Here is an 18,617-nt window from a genome sequence, read left to right on the forward strand (position 1 = left end):
TTGGCATTGTAAATGAACAAATATTTTAAAATAAACAAACTTATTTAAATGTCAATTTTTGATATTTAAACAGGGACATTCCCTCTTAATGTTTTACATAAACATTTTGAGAAACATAAAACGCATTGTAAATAAACAAAAAGTTAAACAAAAACGCTTAGTATTTAAATAGAGACAACGATATTTAAATAAAAAAATGAACAGGGAGGCAATGTTGTTTAAACAGAGAAACTTAGAAATTAAACAATTAAAATGATATTTAAACAAAATCAATTATATTTAAATGAGATATAATGTTATTTACACGGTAATTTTGTTTTACATAATTATATATTAATCTTTTTCGGCCTAGCGAGGTAGGGCGGCATTCCTCCAGCGCAGAGGAATTCGTGCATGGGTTGGGCAGGCATTAAGTGATATATTTAAACGGTAAGTAACATGTTTAAACGGTGACCTAAATTTTTAAATGGAAAGATAAATATTTAAACTTAAACAACATCTCTTAAACATAAACATCAAATGTTTAAATAAAATCCCATTATTAAAACTGTAACCATATCAACATAAAGAGGACAACTTCATTGTAAACATTACACAGCATAACAATCGAAAAATCTCTTTCTATCGTGTACAAAACCCTAGACGAAAATGAAAATGAAAACAAAACCTTGTCCGATAAATCTCCTTGCAGACTTCAATATCATCCAATAAAAAAAGAACCACAACTCTTAATCGACAAAATCTTTTTTTCTAACATAATCGTTTATAAAAAAAACCATAAACACAACTTCTTCAACTCCATCCACCTCGGCTGAATACCTCACATTGCAAACTGCTGAAATGCAGAATACTTGAGCGAGAATTCTTCTTGGAGATAATGGCGGAAAGCGAAGAAAAACTTTGAGACAAGGATGCCCTGGTGAAAAGAAAAGCTGAAGAGGCAGAAAGAGAAAAAAAGTATAACCGGCGCTAGTAATGATTGTCTATAGGGATTACCCCTTGTCGGTCACTTCAAGTGGGTCCATGTTATGAAATTTTTTTTTTGCACTTGCGATGGAGGGAAAAATACCGCACAATCACATCATGTCTAACCTTTATGCATACAATTGTGCACTTTTTTTTGTTTGCCTTTATGCTTGTTTTTTGTGGAACAAAGTTTAGAAGGCTCTTTACATCTTCTTCTTCTTCTTCTTCTTCTTCTTCTTCTTCTTCTCCTCCTCTTCCTCATTTGGTTTGTTCGATTTGAGTTATGCCAGTTTATTATGGAGATTTTTTGTGGTATTACTGGATATAACAGGGAGAGACAAGTGCTCATGTTCACGACGCTGACTTCTTTGGAATCGGTGTTAGCTGAGATATGTGAGCGACGGGGTCTCGATATTTTGCGTGTCATGGTGAAGTTTATCACACCCAATGGATATAAAATAGTTTGTCCAATAGAAAACGATGTTGACTTCCAGCGGATGTGTCACATGTACTCCATCTTCAAATGCGCTATAATCAATCCTGTTGTCGAGACAGACGATGTGTCATTGTCGAATCCTACTGAAAAAGAGTTTTTCTTGTTTTAAGATTCTTCTCTTTTATGTTTATCTAGTTGTATAAGTTCGTTATTGTTTAACTATGCAAGACTATGTTTAAATATATTATATTTCCATTTAATCATTATTTCTATATTTAATTTATTTTGTCACTATTGATATATTTGAATTTACTTTTATATTTTTAATTTATCATCTAAACACTTTATGTCTCTACTTAAAATATTGATCTTTTTTGTTTAAACTGAAGTGTTGGCAGGAATTCGGATTCTGCGAGTGCTCCTGTTCCACCCCATGGCGACTCTGACGGTGTGGGATGCCTTCCTTCCTCGTCAAATCATTTTGAAGTGTTGTCATTAGATATTAGATAACATTTTGAAGGCGTTGAACATTTCAGGGACGCTCTTCAAAATTTTGCAATCAAACAGAATTTTGACTTGAAATTCATAAAGAACGAAAAACACCGGGTGACTGTGCAATGCGCTGCTGATAGTTGTCAATAGCGCCTTCATGCATCGAAAGAATATAATAAAAATACTTTTAGAATCAAGATAATCAACCAGTCACACACTTGCTGTGATGGAATAGGATCGGCGTCACATGCGAAAGCGTCCAAAAAATGGGTAAGCGCACGAGTGATTCAAAAGCTCAAGGACCGACCCTTGTATAAAGCTATCGACATTCAGAAGGGCATGTTGTGGGAACATGGTGTTCACATTCCATATAAGCAGGCTTGGTTGGGAAAAGAGCATGCCCAGGTGGTCCTCGACGGTAGTAATATCTCCAGCTACGATTTGTTGCTTTGGTACATGGATAAGGTGGTTGAGATAAACCCCGGCAGCATTGAGATTGTGGAAAGAGACGGTGAGTGCTTTAAACGTGCATTCTTTTTTTTTCAGAGCGTGTATTATAGGATTCAAGAGGGCTTGTAGGCCGCTACTATTTCTCGATGGTACCCACCTCCTTGGAAAGTATCGGGGTACTCTATTGGGTGTCACAGACAAAGATGGAAACAATGGTTTTTTTCCACGTCGCCTTCGGTATTGTCGACAACGAGACCGATGCCAATTGGACTTGGTTCATTTCCAAGTTAGGTGTTTTAGGATTATGCCCTCGAATGCCAACGAGGATACTTGTATTAGGGCATTTCATTTGTATTATACATTCTTATTCTTATTAAACATGCATTTATTTTGATGTTCATATAAATCTTGTGATGGCATTATAATTAGTTTTAAATATCATAGTCCATGTGTATTAAGTTAAACCTTCTACTCTTTGTGGGATAAAGAGGAGAGCACTAAAAAGGTTTGGTACTTATACACTTAAATAGTTCGCAAATCGGAGAATCTTTAATTGGGCGTTACAGGTTCGTAAGGATTTGTATGACATATACTTTGACAAAGAGTGCTAGTTGAACACTATAGAATAGTGGGAGCATATGCCATAGATGCATCACTGGGATTGGTGTATTCGAACATGACTCGCGACAATCCAATCACATGGGTTTTACTCTTTAATAGTCAATGATTGGGATTGTTGGTTATGATCATATGAGTGAACCTTTGACCTGAGGTATCATGATCATAATATACTTGTAACATTTAGTCTGTTACTTGCTATGAATTAATGATCATTGTAACTAGAAAAATCCAATCAAATTATAGATAGCTACAAATGACTTTGTCTATAGCTATTGTAATGTTTTAGCTACAAAAATATATTTTGTGGCTATGAATTTGTAGTTATAGATATAGATTGTTGTAGTGTTACCCTTTGGTAGGGCCGACCTCGAAGTACGACTATGTCGGGCAAGTAGCAGTTGTGAGTATCACTAAAAAGGAATTCGTTCTCTCGGAAGTAAATGAGTTAGTATCCTATGCGTATAAGTATGTGAGATTAGAAGACCTTAGCCAAGGCAGTCAAACTAATCATGTGGGACACGAAGGGTAGTTTTGTAATCTTACCCCACTATAGTTATTTGCATGTGATCGAGTTCAGTGAGTTTGACAATTACCATAGCTCTCACTCGGTTGGGATACAAGAACGAAAGCTTTATACACATATAGTAATCATAAATTGGAAAGGTTCGTAATGATCTACTCATTCGTGTTCAATTGGGTTACGACGTGGGGCCACGAGACTGGCTAGGCGACACTCATGTCCTTTGGTATCCTCCCATTGCTAATTAGAATGAACCTAAGGAGTCACACTTAAAAGGATAAAGAATCAGTCTCGTTTTGAGTGCAGGGGTAAAATTTTTAATTTACAATTTTAGGTCATGAGATGAGTGAAATTGTAAATTGGTCTAAGGTTTTTGTCTTAAGTTTAAATTTTGATTTAAATTCGATGGAGTCGAATAGATAATCAAAATTATAAGAACTCAAAGACAAAAGTGGTTTTAGTTAGATTAGGACTCATATTTTTAATAGAACTTCTATGGTAATGTTTATCATATTATGAAGGTTCATATTTTGAATAGGACTTCATACTTGAATGATGTTTATCATATTATGGAGGTTTATATTTCAAATAGAACTCATAATTGAATAATGTTTATCATATTTTATGAAGTCTCTATAAATATGACTCATCTCTAACCATAGGAGAACTCAATTAATTCTCTAGTAAGAAAATCCCCAAGCTCTCTCTTCCTCTCTAACCCTAGCAGCTATTTGGAGAAGAAGTGGAGATTGTCTCTTAATTCTGGCGTGTGATCTAGAGGCGTGAGACTTTCGTTTGGCGCTAGGAGATCTACGACAATCCGAGAGATAAATTCGGCACATTAAAGAAAAGAAAATCATTAAGAGATAATTTTCTAGGCCTAAATTACGTTGTTCATTAAAACAATTAGATTATATCGCAAATATATTGTTGCTTCCGCATGCCTTTTGATAATTATTTGATTTTTGCGATATAACCCAACAGTGGTACTAAAATCAGGCTATTTGTTTTAACGAACACTATGTTTAAAAATCATATAATTGCATTGGTGATCATTATTTGATTATTATATAAAATTAAAAATTCATGGTAAAATTAGATTTTATACCTGATTTTTTATTTTATGAATTAGAGGTTCATGAATTTATTTGAAATATATATATATATATATATAATTAAATAAATTAAAATTTATGTGGGCCCCATGGCGAGGACTGCACAGTGCGTGGGGCCACATGTTTTTATATTATTTTTTTTTATATTATTATTTATGTTAATTAATGAATAGGTTGTGAGTAATTGGATGAACAAGCACAATTGATTTATTTAAAGGTTATATATATAATAATATTTAAATAATAATAATAATAATAATAATAATAATAAAATATTGACAATAAATTAATATTTGCATGGGCCCCACGCAATGGTTGCACAGTACGTGGGGGAGAGCACTGCACTGCGTGTTCAGCCCACGCATGGGTATATTTTATTTTATTATTATTATTATTTTTATTTCATTATCATTATTTTTATAATTATTTTATTATTATTATTATTATATTATTATTATTATTTATTTCATTTTAAATAAAGTAATATCCACACCAATGTAATTTATGATTGTTTTATTTTATTTGATGTGATGAATAGCATACGATCATGAATTTTAGAGTTTTATATTGTGTCTATGTATTTGGGTCATATTGTGTCCAATATTATTTTCTTTAATTTTTGCAAAAGTAAATTGTATCTAGGATACATATTTGTAAATTTTAGTGAAAATATAATCAAGCGACACAAGAATCCAAGAATACGTGGAGCAAGAAGCCCGGCGTAAAGTCCTTTTGTATATATGGAGCGCAAAGCCATGTAATAGATTAGGATTTTATTTTAGATTAATCTATTAAATTAGGTTAGTCATAGATGTTCATGATCGTATGCATGTGATGGCTTGAATGTGTATGTATATCATATTTCTATATGTATGATTGATGTAATGTGAGACCTAATTAATAACATGCAAAATAAATTCTCCCAAAATAAAACACTAAGTTGAAGGGCATGAGATATCCTGGCTCTCCACCAAGCTTTAAGTGATTAGAGTTATGAGGATGCATGATATCTTCCCTGTATGAGGGGGTCTTGTATTCGCTTATAATTTTAAGAACCTTTAGTGCATTGGATGCCGTCAGTCGAAACAAATTCCTCCCCAATTATATTGTATGGGTTGAGGGGGTGGAATTCAATTGTTAGATTGACAGAAGTTGGTGGGCTTGACTTAGATAGTTTATGGGTCAATTGAACTGTATGGGTTGAGGCTTGGTAAACTATGGGCCAAAACTGATTGGACTACCTATGGAATAGGTTGGCATGGATGCCACTTTATTAACCCTAGTGGTGCAATTATACTGTATGAGTTGAGCTCCATTGGATTTAATAGAGAACACAATCACTCACTAGGAAATCCTACCAACGAGGATTTCTGATTTCTATAGTGGGAGCGTAGACTTGCGAAAAATGGAGTGGGAGCCAAGTTTTATTTAAAGACCTTAATATAACTTGGATATAATATAAGTGAACTAATAATCTAGTTTTTATTTTCTTGCAGTTTATTTCTCGATATGACTAATAACCCACTTACTATTTTGCTTGAGAAAAATATCCTTATTGGGCCCAATTATGTAGATTGGCTCAGGAATTTGAGGATAATTCTCAATTTAGAGCGAATCGGGTACGCTCTTAAGGTCGATATTCCTACCGAACCTCCAGCCGAGGCATGCAAGGAAGAACATGGTATTTATCTAAAATGGCTCGACGATGACTTGCGAGTGAGGAGCTATATGTTAGGCTCTATGAGCAGTGATCTGTAAAGCTCTCATGAAAAGATGAGTGATGCAAGATCGGTACTGTTGCACTTGCAGGAGCTCTATGGAGAACATAGTCAGACTGCTTGGTATGAAATATTGAGAGAGCTTTTTAGGGCAAAGATGAGTGAGGGTGGTGAAGTTGGAGAGCATGTCCTCAAGATGATCTCTATGATTGAGAGGTTGGAAGCTCTTGACTTTTCCATGGACTACAACCTTCAGGTTGATCTCATCTTGCAGTCTCTTCCTGATTCCTTCTCTGAGTTTATTGTTAATTTTAACATGAATGATATTGAGCGCACACTGGCTAGTCTTCTTAACAAGCTAGTTAGTACTTAGTCTCAAATGAAGACTAAAGAGAAGGATGTTGTTGCTTTAACTATCTCTACTTCTATGCCCTCAAAGCCCAAGAAAAAAAAGATGGTCAAGAAGCAAAATGCTTTGGCTCCAAAAAGTGTAGGAGGAGTGGGTAAGAATAAAGGTAAGGCTCATGTGGTTTGTGCGAGTGAGAGCTCCAAGCAAGCGAGCAAGTTTTTCCATTGTGGTGAGGCCAGTCATTGGACACGGGATTATTCACAGCTCAAAGCATATGGTGCTACAGGAATGGAACAATTTGTTTTCAAAGCAAATTGTTCAATTTCTGTATTTTCTACTTCTTGGATTCTTGATTCAGGAGCTAATGCTCATGTTTGTATTATGAATCAGAATCTGGAAAGAAGATGGAAGCTGGGTGAACAAGAGGCAATGATCAACGTGGAAAACGGACAGAGTGTCGTAGCAGCTCACATAGGATCTACTTCTATTCTTTTATATTCTGGACATGTTTTAGTTTTAGTGGATTGCTTAGTATTACCAAATGGGTTAAAGAACATTGTTTATGTTCCAATTTAAATCAGGAAAGGATATGTCTTTAAATTTGGTGAAACTAATTGTGATATTTATTTTGGAAATAGATTAGTTGGCAATGCCTCTTTAGTAAATGGATTGTATTATCTAAATGTTCAGAATAAATATGTTGTGAATGCTATCACTAAAAGGCATGGTATGTATGAGATAAATCAAAAACCTGTATGGCATTTGAGATTAGGTCGTGTTGGAGAACAAAGGATTCATGAGTTGGAGAAAAATGGCCTCATAGGTCCATTGGGATTGAATCCCTATCCGACATGTGAGTCTTATATTTTTGGCAAGATGACCAAATCTCCTTTCGTTGGAAATCCTAAGAGGGTATCACAAGTTTTAGATTTAGTGCACACCGATGTTTGTGGGCAGATCGATGAGATGGCTCACGGTTATTTCCACTATTTCATAACTTTTATCGATGACCATTCTAGGTTTGGTCATGTATACTTAATGAAGAACAAGTCAAAGGCACTTCACATGTTTAGAAAGTATAAGGCTTTAGTGGAAAATCAATTGGTCATCGTATAAAGACACTACGATCGTAGAAAGTACAAGGCTTTGGTCGAATTAACTGTTCAAAGGTGAATGTTGGGGTGAGATGAATTCAAATGTCGCAGAGTCGTTTAATACTTGGATCAAAGAAGCTCAGCATTTACCGTTGACGAAAATGGTCGACTCCATAAGGTATTCAAATGTTGATTTTATTTACACATAAGAATTGGTCTTATCCTTTAAAACATTTCAAAACTGTTTAAATATCATTTTCTGTGTTTTATCTGCCTCATCGTTTAACTTATTATCCTACGGTTTAAAGAAATATGTTTCTGTTTAACTATCAATGTCTTTGCTTAACCTTGTTTGAGATTTGTGTTCTACGTTATACAGGTTCAAGTTAATGCGCATGTTATGCAACCACCGTGAGTAAGCGAACAAATGGGAGACCTACTTATGTCCAAACATACATTCGAAGGTAGAGATACTTGTTGAGGATAGCCGAAATCTTCGTGTTGGTCATTGTGTCGATGATCGTTATGAAGTGATTGACCAGTGCACCAATTCTATAGATCTTGCCATCAGAACTTGCTCATGTTGCATGTGGCAAGTTTATGGTATCCCGTGCAAACACGCTTGCGCTGTAATAATGCAGACAGACATCAACGTTCATCGATTTATTAGCGGCTACTTCACCATTGACAATTACAAAATTGTGTATAAGGAAGCTATATTCCCCATACCAGACGATGACAAGCCTACGAACGGAAATCGTGAATTACATTTACGACCGCCTGTGACGAGAAGACAACTTGGGCGTCCTAGATGAAAAAGGATCGATCGAGTCGCAAGTGTTGTTGGTCCGCGAGTTACATTGCAGCCGCTGCCACGGCTCCGATCAAAATCGTAGATTTTGTAATAAAACTGTCGCCGACTAGGCATTGTAAATAAACAAATTTTTAAAAAGAAACAAACTTAATTAAGTGCCAACTTTTAATATTTAAACAGAGAAACTCTTATTCTTAACAGGTAACACATATATTTAAATAGAGACATTGTCTATTTAAACAGAGACTACTTTATTTTAACTTATTATCCTACGTTGTTTGTTTAAATAGAGACTACTTTATTTTAAACATAAACACTGATATTTAAACAATAAAATTGAAAGTTAAACAAAGAAAGTCAAGTATATAAATATACAGACTAGTAAATTTACATTGAAAAATTTGTCATGTTCTTCGAAAACAATGAATTAAATTTAAATTTGTTACGACAAAACTGTTTTACATTTGAAAACAAACAATATCATGTCAATTTTTTTTTTCCCACAATCGAAGATGACCCCCTTTCTTAGTGATGCCGGTTGCGCTCCCTTCCTTAAGTATACGGGCAACATACTTTAATCTCAGATAAGGGACGTCTGTTTGTGGTAGTCGTAGATTTTCATCATCGAGTAATTGCTCGATATACCGCATGACATAGACGGCGCAATCGACACTTTTTTTTTTGTCGTGGGGTTTCAATGTCGTGAACTAGTGGGTACTTTGTAGTTACCATCTCGCCGAACTCCATAACGATACAAGTGTCGAATAGCCTCCGCTGTCGAGGTATACAATTTGAGATTAGAATACCGATTATTTACCAAACACTATTTATCAAACACTATTTATCAAAGAACTTACCATTTCTAACGAGTCTTTATCATACTCCTCACTTTGGCGTGAAGAATAATGGCGGTATTCTTGTTTGTTATTGTCAAGGACCACGATATGGAAGTGGCCATTCATGATTATCGGGAGGATGACAATGTCAACATCATGAGCTTGCGCGCGGCATCTCCGTTTATAGTGAAAGTCGTGTCAGTCGTGTGGTCCTTCTTTGATATAAACAGCGCCAGTGGCCGTGTGATGGAGGCATGCTTCTTATAAGAATACGGTACTCTGCTCAGCAACTTTTGTATTATGCATACGAAAACGTCCATGACATCGTTTGAGCATATCTCCTTCCTCTCAAGCAGCGTGAATAGTCTGGACCGTGTGGTGCTGAGAGTGTCATTCATCCACACGACAGTCCTGCGATTAAACGGTAATAGATATAATTAAACGATATAGTACATATTTAAATGCTATCGCAAATATTTAAATGATATTGCAAATATTTAAACGGTTACATAAATTAAAGTTTAACATATAAATTTAAATAATAACATAAAAACTTCAAACTTACTTGTCCATACAGCAGTTGAGGAAGATCCTTATCAACTCCTGCTCGAATTTGTTGAGGCGCAATTGTCCAACGTATTTTTTCTTCTTCGGAATAAAGTCTTTCCGAACTTCTTCATATTGTTGGTTGGCAAGGATCATATCTCTCATTGCTTTTTCAGTAGCGTTTCATTGCCCCTTGTCAACAACTGTTTTGGGATCATCATACGGCAATATTGTTGACGGTTGTCGGTGTTCAGCACTAGCAGCATCTTCCTTCGATGCGGGCATGACGACAGCATCAACCGGAGACATATCCTTACATACTTTTTGTTGTTGTGGGATTGTGTCTGCCTTCGATGCTGCACTATCAGCCGCTGGTTCCACCGTGACTATGATTTTGTTGACAATGGAGTCAACAATCTTCTCAACCACCGCCACGGCAACAACATCAACGGGAGACACACCCTTAGCTAGTTCTTGTTTTTTTCAGGGATTGTGTCCACCTTCGATGCTGCACTGTCGGCCGCCGGTTCCACCGTGACGAGAATTTCGTTAACAACAGAGTCAACGATCTTATCAACCACGGTAATGACAACATCATCTACGATCTTCTCCACTATAACGGGCATGTCATCAACAGTGACAGACTCAATAACAAGATCAGTCGCTGATGGTGCTGATATTGTTTCATCATCAGCCGGTGGCGGATGCAGAGGCATTACTGTTTTTTTCTTTTTTGCAAGTCTCTTCAAACGTGGCCGTCTTGGAATGGCCATCCCGATGAAGTCCTCATTGTCAAATTCTGATGCCTCGTCCATCCCAGGTGCTTCATTTGTTTAGAGGGACGACGTAGTTGATTGTGACCATCATTCCAATGCCTCAACCCTAGTGACAAGCAGAGGAAACTTGGTCATCAATATCTGGCACGCATGTAGAAGAGTTACAGTGACATCATCGCCTAGTGCCACCGGGGGACTGCCACGGTTGGGGGACTATCGTTGTCGTGGTCGCAGGAGGAGAGAGGATGTTGAAATCGGGCAGGGTAGGGGAGAGCTTCTCCGGCGTCGAGGAATGTGTGCGCATGTTGGGCTCGAAGTAGGAGAACGGCATCGAGAGCGCACGGAAGAGGTTGACCTCTCATCTTGCCTTCGAGCAAGTGGTTCCGGAGCAATAGCATCCACCCGGTGGTTGGCCCGAACAAATATTTCTTCATCAGCATTCGCCGGGACCAGCTCAGGAAACTAACATTTGTAAACCAAACAATCTCAGTGAAATTATTCAGTTTAAACAATAATAAATATATTTAAACATTTAACTTATATATTTAAACGGTATCACATATACTTAAACAGAAAACAAAATGTTTAAACTTTAAAGAATACTTTTAAACAGAAAATAAATACCGTTAAACACTAAATACTATATTTAAACATTAACGACTACTGTTAAACACATTGTTCATGATTTATTACCTCTTTTCTTTCGAGAGATAACAAACTGGTTTCTATCGTCGAGGAATGTGTGCGCGTGTTGGGCTGGAAGTAGGAGAACGACATCGAGAGCGCACGGAAGAGGTTGGCCTCTCATCTTGCCTTTAAGCAAGTGGTTCCAGAGCAATAGCATCCACCCGGCAGTTGGCCCAAACAAATATATCTTCATCAGCATTCGTCGGGACCAGCTCAAGAAACTAACATTTGTAAACCAAACAATCTCAGCGAAATTATTCAGTTTAAACAATAACAAATATATTTAAACATTTAACTTATATATTTAAACGGTATCGCATGTACTTAAACAGAAAGGAAAATGTTTAAACTTTAAAAAATACTTTTAAACAGAAAATAAACACCGTTAAACGCTAAATACTATATTTAAACATTAACGACTACTGTTAAATACATTGTTCATGATTTATTACCTCTTTTCCTTCGAGAGATGACAAACTGGTTTCTATCGTCGCTTGCTTCCGGTAAGTATTTTCACCGTAGCACAGCATCCTTGCGGTCTTGCTAAAACAGACTTTCTTTTCGGTTCCGGTCAGCTCGTAAAACCAGATGTTAAGCACGACCGAGCAACCCTTAATATACCCTGTGTTGGTCTTCTTCCCCGCGAATCTAGCTTTAACTCGAACGGCTGCCTATGGAATGTCCTCCATAAGCCACTTGTGAGTCGCCTACGCCCATGCGTATCACCCCATGCCAGGTAGTTCATCGACATAATCAACGATCCAGTTCAGAACCAAGCATGAGGTATTTAGGAAGAGGATTGTACCCATGAGGTATACCATCAGGAGTTTGACAAAATTTTCTTCTTCTTCCCTCTATCAAACAAGTCGCTAAAGAGTTATCTTGATGGAGTCTCTGTGTCTCTCGTAGGTTTTTGATAAATACCTCTCTTCGAAAGCTGGGTGTGTTTTCTTCTTCTGAAACACGACTGCGTCTCCATCGCAACACAGACCAAGAACGAAGGCCACATCTTCAGACCTGAAACTCAGCAGGCTTTCCTCGATCCTGAATCTATTGGTGCGACCATCGTACCTTTGCAATAGAGAATCAAGAAGGGCCCTCTCTTGGAATACAGTTTCCAGCTCAATAAATACTGCAAACGGTGTCCTTCGGATGATCTCCAAGTGTCGAGGGGTCATGTGAACTTTCAATTCAGTCTAGGTCTCCACTACTGGTGTCAAGTAGTATCGCCCATTAACTAGGTTGACCGCCATAATCACAAGCCTGCGACAATAACAACACATTCAGCAGTATTCACAAAGTTTTAAGCAGAAATATAAGATTTTAAATGGAAGCCTAAATTATTAAACATAAATATAACATTGTAAACAGTGATCTAGTTTCTTAAACAGTAACCACAATATTTAAACCGAGACAATTCGTTTTTAAACTAAAACTCTTTTTTTAAATGGAAAGATCATTTGTAAAACTGCAACCATATCAAATGAAAGGGGAAACGTACTTTATAAACATTACACAAATCATAATAATCGAAAAACTATTTCAATCGTGTACACAGACGAAAATGTAAAACAAAACAAAACCCTAGCCGAGAAATCTCCCACTAACAAAACCCTGGCCGAGAAATCCCCATGTAGACTTCAATATCTTCCAATATAAACAGAACCACAAAACAAAACCAAAAAATCTTTCTTTGTACCAGAATAGTTAACATAAAACCATAATCACAACTTCTTCAATACCTTAGATTGCAAAATGATGAAATGCAGAATACTTGCGCGGGACTTCTCCTTCGAGACATCGGTGGAAAGGGAAAAGCTGAAATTACAGAGGATGTGCCGGTAAAGACAACTTCAGAAAGGGAAAAGCTGAAGAGGCGAGTTGAGAAAAAATAAGTATACGGATCCAATAAAGTCGTCTCTTGGGATTACCCTAAGAAAAATCCCCCACTTCCTCTCAAACCGCCGAAATGATTGCAGTGTCACGACTTCCCATGCAAGGGCAATTTCATCCATAAAATTTAAAAATCACTCCATTAACCACCGTTATATACTTTGAGGGTTTGGAAAACATTGATTTTAAAAGAAAGATGTTTTTAGAGATTGCCAAATTTTTTGCAATATTGCAAACTTAGGGGGTTTTTTGGTAATTTCTATATATAATCAAAATATATATAGGCCAATGAATCTAACAACGTTGTTAGACGTTCGCATCGACCATTGGATTTTTATCCAACAAACATACTATGTAATGAACAATACAGTGTTTATGACAAGTGGGATGTATAGTATTTTGATCTAAACTATTCCGCATAATAATCCAATAAGTCTCAACAATCCAACCTTATTTCTACTATACTAACAACAAAAAACTTATAACCCCAACCTAACACTAATCAACCCTAATGAACCTGTTAATAAGTCTATCTCTCTCTAATTTGGTCACTATGCTCAACTCCGGCCAATTCTATGAACGTACACAATAACATTTTTCCAAATATATATATATATATATGGCAAAAAAATTTAAGCAAAAGGAAGAGTAAGAACGGAGAAAAGGTGACAGAGAATTAGAGGAGAAAGAATATAATAGGTAGCGCAATTGGGTCATCATATAATGTTCATAAAAGTTATTTTTCCTAAAAGTTACTGTTGTAAGCACATTCGTAGATAACCGGTACTTCTATATATATATATATATATATATATATATGGTATTTCCCTCAAAAATAATTTTCAGAAAACGAAAGACAAAAAAGAATATCGTAAAAGCAAAACAAGGACATTCGAGCTTCCCCGTTCCTTTCTCCATCTCCCTCTATTTTGAGTGTGATGCCTTTCTCCATTCAATTAAAACCATCATCGCTCTCTTATCTTTTTCCGATGTGGGACTAAAAACACAATCCCCCACAAAAAGAAAAAGCAAAGCGGAAGAGGGAAGGAAGAGATCCACAGAAGCCATGTCTTGCTCTTCGTCGTCGGGAGAAGAGGATGAGAGCATCGATGAGTACCGCAAGGGTGGCTACCATGCTGTTCGTGTCGGGGACCAGTTCGCCGGCGGCCGCTACGTTGCCCAGCGGAAGCTCGGTTGGGGCCAGTTCTCCACTGTCTGGCTCGCTTACGACACACGCGACTCTGTACGCTTCTCTGTTCCCCCTTTTCCTTTTATTTTCCTTCTCTCATTGATAATTCGTGGTTGCTTTTATTGTTTGGAGTTTTGATTTTGGTGGTTAGTGCTTTGCTGATTTGTTTGTGAGGTTTATGGGATCTGTTTTGTTAGACATTTTGTGCTAAATTTGGATGATTTCTTTTTTTTTTTCATGAAAAAAGGGTTCGTTGTGGAGTAATTGTTTGTTGAAGTATTTGGAAATTTTATGTTATAGTTGTAAAAGTTTTGTCTTTTAAGTTGCGATTTTTAATTCAAGCAGGTTGGGGTTTCTGCATTTTGTTTAAGATTCTATCATGGGCATCCTCGTTGATGCACATTAGAACTTCTTATTGCTGGTTTCTTGTGTTGTTAAGTACTTTGATTTATCCAAAGTTTGGTAGTTATATGGGATGTGGTCTATTTGCTATTGGTGCTAAATTTGGATAATTCTTTTATGAAAAAGTTTTAGTTATGGAGTAATTGTGTTTGAAGTATTTGGAAATTTCAAGTTAGAGTGTAAAGATTTGGTCTTTTATGTTATGATTATGGATTCAAGTGCTAAAGTTTGAAATTTTGTTGTTTGGGACTTTTATGTTGTGTTGGGATTGTATCAAAGGCATCCTCCTTTCTGTGCATTAGAACTTCTTCCTGTCTTTTCATGATAATTACTATTTTCCTTTGTTGTTAAATGCTTTGACTTATCCATGTTTTGATGGTTTTATGGGATGCTAAATTTGGATGGGTTTTGATGAAAAAGGTACCTTTCATTGTGAATTTCCTTTGTTATGCTTGAAGTATTTAGAAATAGTAAGTTGGATTGTGAAAGTTGGGTTTTTTATGTTATGATTATGGATTCAAATGCTAAATTTTGAAATTTTATTGTTTGCAAATTCAACATTGTGTTGAGATTCCTTCAGGGCCATTGGTCTCCATGTTTAATAGAACTTCTTACTGTCTTTTCATGACTATTGCTTTTTCCTTTTATTGTTGATTACTTTATTTATCCAGAGTTTGAAAAGGTTATGCTATGGATTCTATTGGCTATATATGCTACATTTAGATGATTTTCTTTCATACTAGTTTAGTCTTTGATTGTGGATTTCTTTATTGCTGTTTGGGTAATTATGTTTGAAGTGTGAAGTCTTTTGGAATTTTAAGTGTAAAAGATTGGTCTTTTATGTTGTGATTGCTGATTCGAGTACAAAAGTTTGAATTTTCATTGTTTGGAACTTCTACATTTTGTTAGGATTCCATCAAGAGCATTCGCCCCTATGTTCAAATAAACTTCCTGTTTTCCCTATTTCTTTTCATTGTTAAACACTCTGATTTATCCATAATTTTTTGTGTATTTGTGATTTCATTATGCATACTGAAGATAAAACATCTATGTTTATCCACTTTAATGAAGTTTTTGGCATCAGATTTCATTAAATTGTGAACCTACTCTTTTCTTCACTTTTTCAGCCTACTAGACCACGCTGTTCACATCTCTTCTGTTTCTTAGGTTCTATATTATCACATAAAGTATTACTTCTCATGTCTCTCGAATAGCACTGCTTCCTAGTTTTATTAAGCAAATTCAGATTATCTACTCTTTTCAGCGATTTGTTGCTCTGAAAATTCAGAAAAGTGCAAAGCAGTTTGCTGAAGCTGCACTTCATGAGATTGAAATTCTTTCGGCCGTTGCCAATGGAGACCATCTGAATTCAAAATGCATTATTCGACTACTCAATCACTTTAAGCATGTTGGCCCAAACGGGCAGCATCTATGCCTTGTTGAAGAATTCCTTGGAGATAGCTTGCTGGGGCTAATTCGTTACAACCGTTATAGAGGCATAGGATTTAACAGGCTCAGAGATATCTGCAGATCATTATTACTGGGTCTTGATTACTTGCACAGGGAACTTGGAATTATTCATACAGATTTGAAACCAGAAAACATTCTTCTGGTCTCAACAATTGATCCTGCAAAGGACCCTGTACGATCTGGGTATGCCCCAATACTTGAGAGGCCTGAGGTAAACTCAAACGGTGTGTTTGTTGTCAATATAAATGAGAAAAACCTTAAGAAGAAAGCAAGGAGAGCAGTAGCCAAGATCTCTGTGAGAAGAGCATCGATGGGAGGAACTTTTGAGGTTCCAAGGAAACTAGACGGGATTGATATGAGTTGCAAGATTGTGGATTTTGGAAATGCTTGTTGGGTGGATAAAAAATTTACTGATGATATACAGACAAGACAATATAGAGCTCCTGAGGTTATTCTCGGTGTGAGCTATTCTTTTCCTGTTGATATGTGGTCATTTGCGTGCATTGCTTTTGAGTTGGCTACCGGTGAGATGCTCTTCACTCCCAAAGCTGGTCAAGGTTTTAGCGAAGATGAGGTATCATATAGTACTAAGACATGCATTGTTTGCTTTGCCTTTTTCGTACTCTTAATTTTTGTTTGGTGAATGCAGGATCACTTGGCTCTCATGATGGAATTACTTGGAAAAATGCCCCGGAAGGTGAGAAAATGTTAGAGCCTTTGAATTCTTTTAGTATCAAATGAGACTAACTATTCACAATCCTTGTGATTTCAGATTGCTATTAGTGGATCTCGATCCAAGGATTACTTTGACCGCTATGGAGATTTAAAACGGATCCGTAGGCTCAAACACAGGCCACTCGATCGTCTTCTAGTCGAGAAATTCAAATTCTCTGATTCTGATGCTTGTGAGTTTGCGAATTTCCTCCGACCTCTTCTCGATTTCGCTCCAGAAAAGCGGCCGACTGCACAACAATACCTGCAACACCCTTGGCTCAAGGGAAAAGAATTGAACTCCTTCGAAGAGAAGAAACCAATGGCTGTCGAGAAGCTGGAGAGAGGAATGAGTAAACTGCAAGTTCAAGTTGGTAGGTGATGATACAATTTTGATTCCACTGATACCAATAATATCTTTTTATCAACTTCAACTTTATACTAGTGAGTTTGCTGATGGATTTCTTGCTCAAATGACCATCTTTCCGACATTTTTGGGACTTTTTATTCGAAATATCACATGAAAGAGGAGCATTTCAAGTGATATTTTCTGAAAGGAAGTTTAGGGTGCAAGAAAGTGTTGATCTTTACTGAAACATTTTGTGCTGTGTGAGGTGTGTACAGTATATATGACTTTGTTTGTGTGTTGAATGACATTAACAAAACTCAATCAAGCTAATAATAACAATGATTTTGAGTGCTATCACTGGATTCATTTTTTGGGTTATAATGCAAAATGCAAATGTTTATGGTTTGGTTCTTTTTTTTTTTTAACCTTAAATTGGCTCGGTTCAATTTAGGTATAATTCAGTTTAGAACTTTAAAAATCTGAATTAACTTGAACATTTAAGAAATTAATTCAAATATTTATTTGATATTTAAAAAAAATTAAGAAATACATTGTGTCTACTCAGTCTTGTATAGATCATTTTAAGCCTTCTTTATTAATTAAAAAATCAATGTTTGAGAAGGGTTTTTAAGTAGTGACATTTTCACTATTTGCTTTTAACTTATAATTGTATTCTTTTATTAAAAAATAACAAATTAATTATTTTTAGCTTGGTTTAAATGGCTTTTAATTTGTTTAATATAAAATATATTATATGGTGCGTATCATTAAATATTTGATGTATCATTTATTTTAGATTTTTATTAAAAACAAAAAATATATATAACGGATTTTTATAAAAAAAAAATTGAGGATTTTTATTAAATTAGAATATGTTTTGCAATTCATATCTAATGTATGATGAATTGATGATATACATTACAAGGAGAGATGTTATCTTAAAAAAAGTTTTTTCTTAAAAAAAAAACTTTTTTAACTGAAGTTAAAAATATAAAAAATTAATTATTCTATGTCACAAATGATATTTGTAAAGTGGCACGGGTGGCAAGTAATATTATTGCCTTTGAAAGCATGGTGATTAAAAGCTTTTTTTAATAATAATTTTTAAAGTTATTATTTTTTACTATAATATCAAGCTAAAAATTGCAATTTGCAAAGTAAAAACCAACAGTGGAAAAACAAG

The 18,617-nt window shown here is 35.8% G+C and overlaps 1 protein-coding gene across 2 annotated transcripts; it reads left to right on the forward strand.

Annotated features, from left to right (window-relative positions):
• Positions 1–14,225: 14,225 nt before the first annotated feature.
• On the forward strand, positions 14,226–17,788 carry LOC120261777 (probable serine/threonine-protein kinase sky1). 2 transcript variants are annotated; one of them, XM_039269772.1, is made up of 4 exons: positions 14,226–14,556; positions 16,151–16,948; positions 17,024–17,071; positions 17,147–17,788. In XM_039269772.1, exons 1-4 carry the CDS (start codon positions 14,380–14,382, stop codon positions 17,465–17,467), a joined length of 1,344 nt encoding a protein of 447 aa, XP_039125706.1. In that variant the 5' UTR covers positions 14,226–14,379; the 3' UTR covers positions 17,468–17,788. The 2 variants fall into 2 exon arrangements, with proteins under 2 accessions (XP_039125706.1, XP_039125699.1); XM_039269765.1 differs by having other exon boundaries at positions 14,337–14,556; positions 16,169–16,948.
• Positions 17,789–18,617: the final 829 nt, after the last annotated feature.

Source organism: Dioscorea cayenensis, chromosome 1, assembly GCF_009730915.1.
Source record: "Dioscorea cayenensis subsp. rotundata cultivar TDr96_F1 chromosome 1, TDr96_F1_v2_PseudoChromosome.rev07_lg8_w22 25.fasta, whole genome shotgun sequence".
NCBI lineage: Eukaryota > Viridiplantae > Streptophyta > Magnoliopsida > Dioscoreales > Dioscoreaceae > Dioscorea > Dioscorea cayenensis.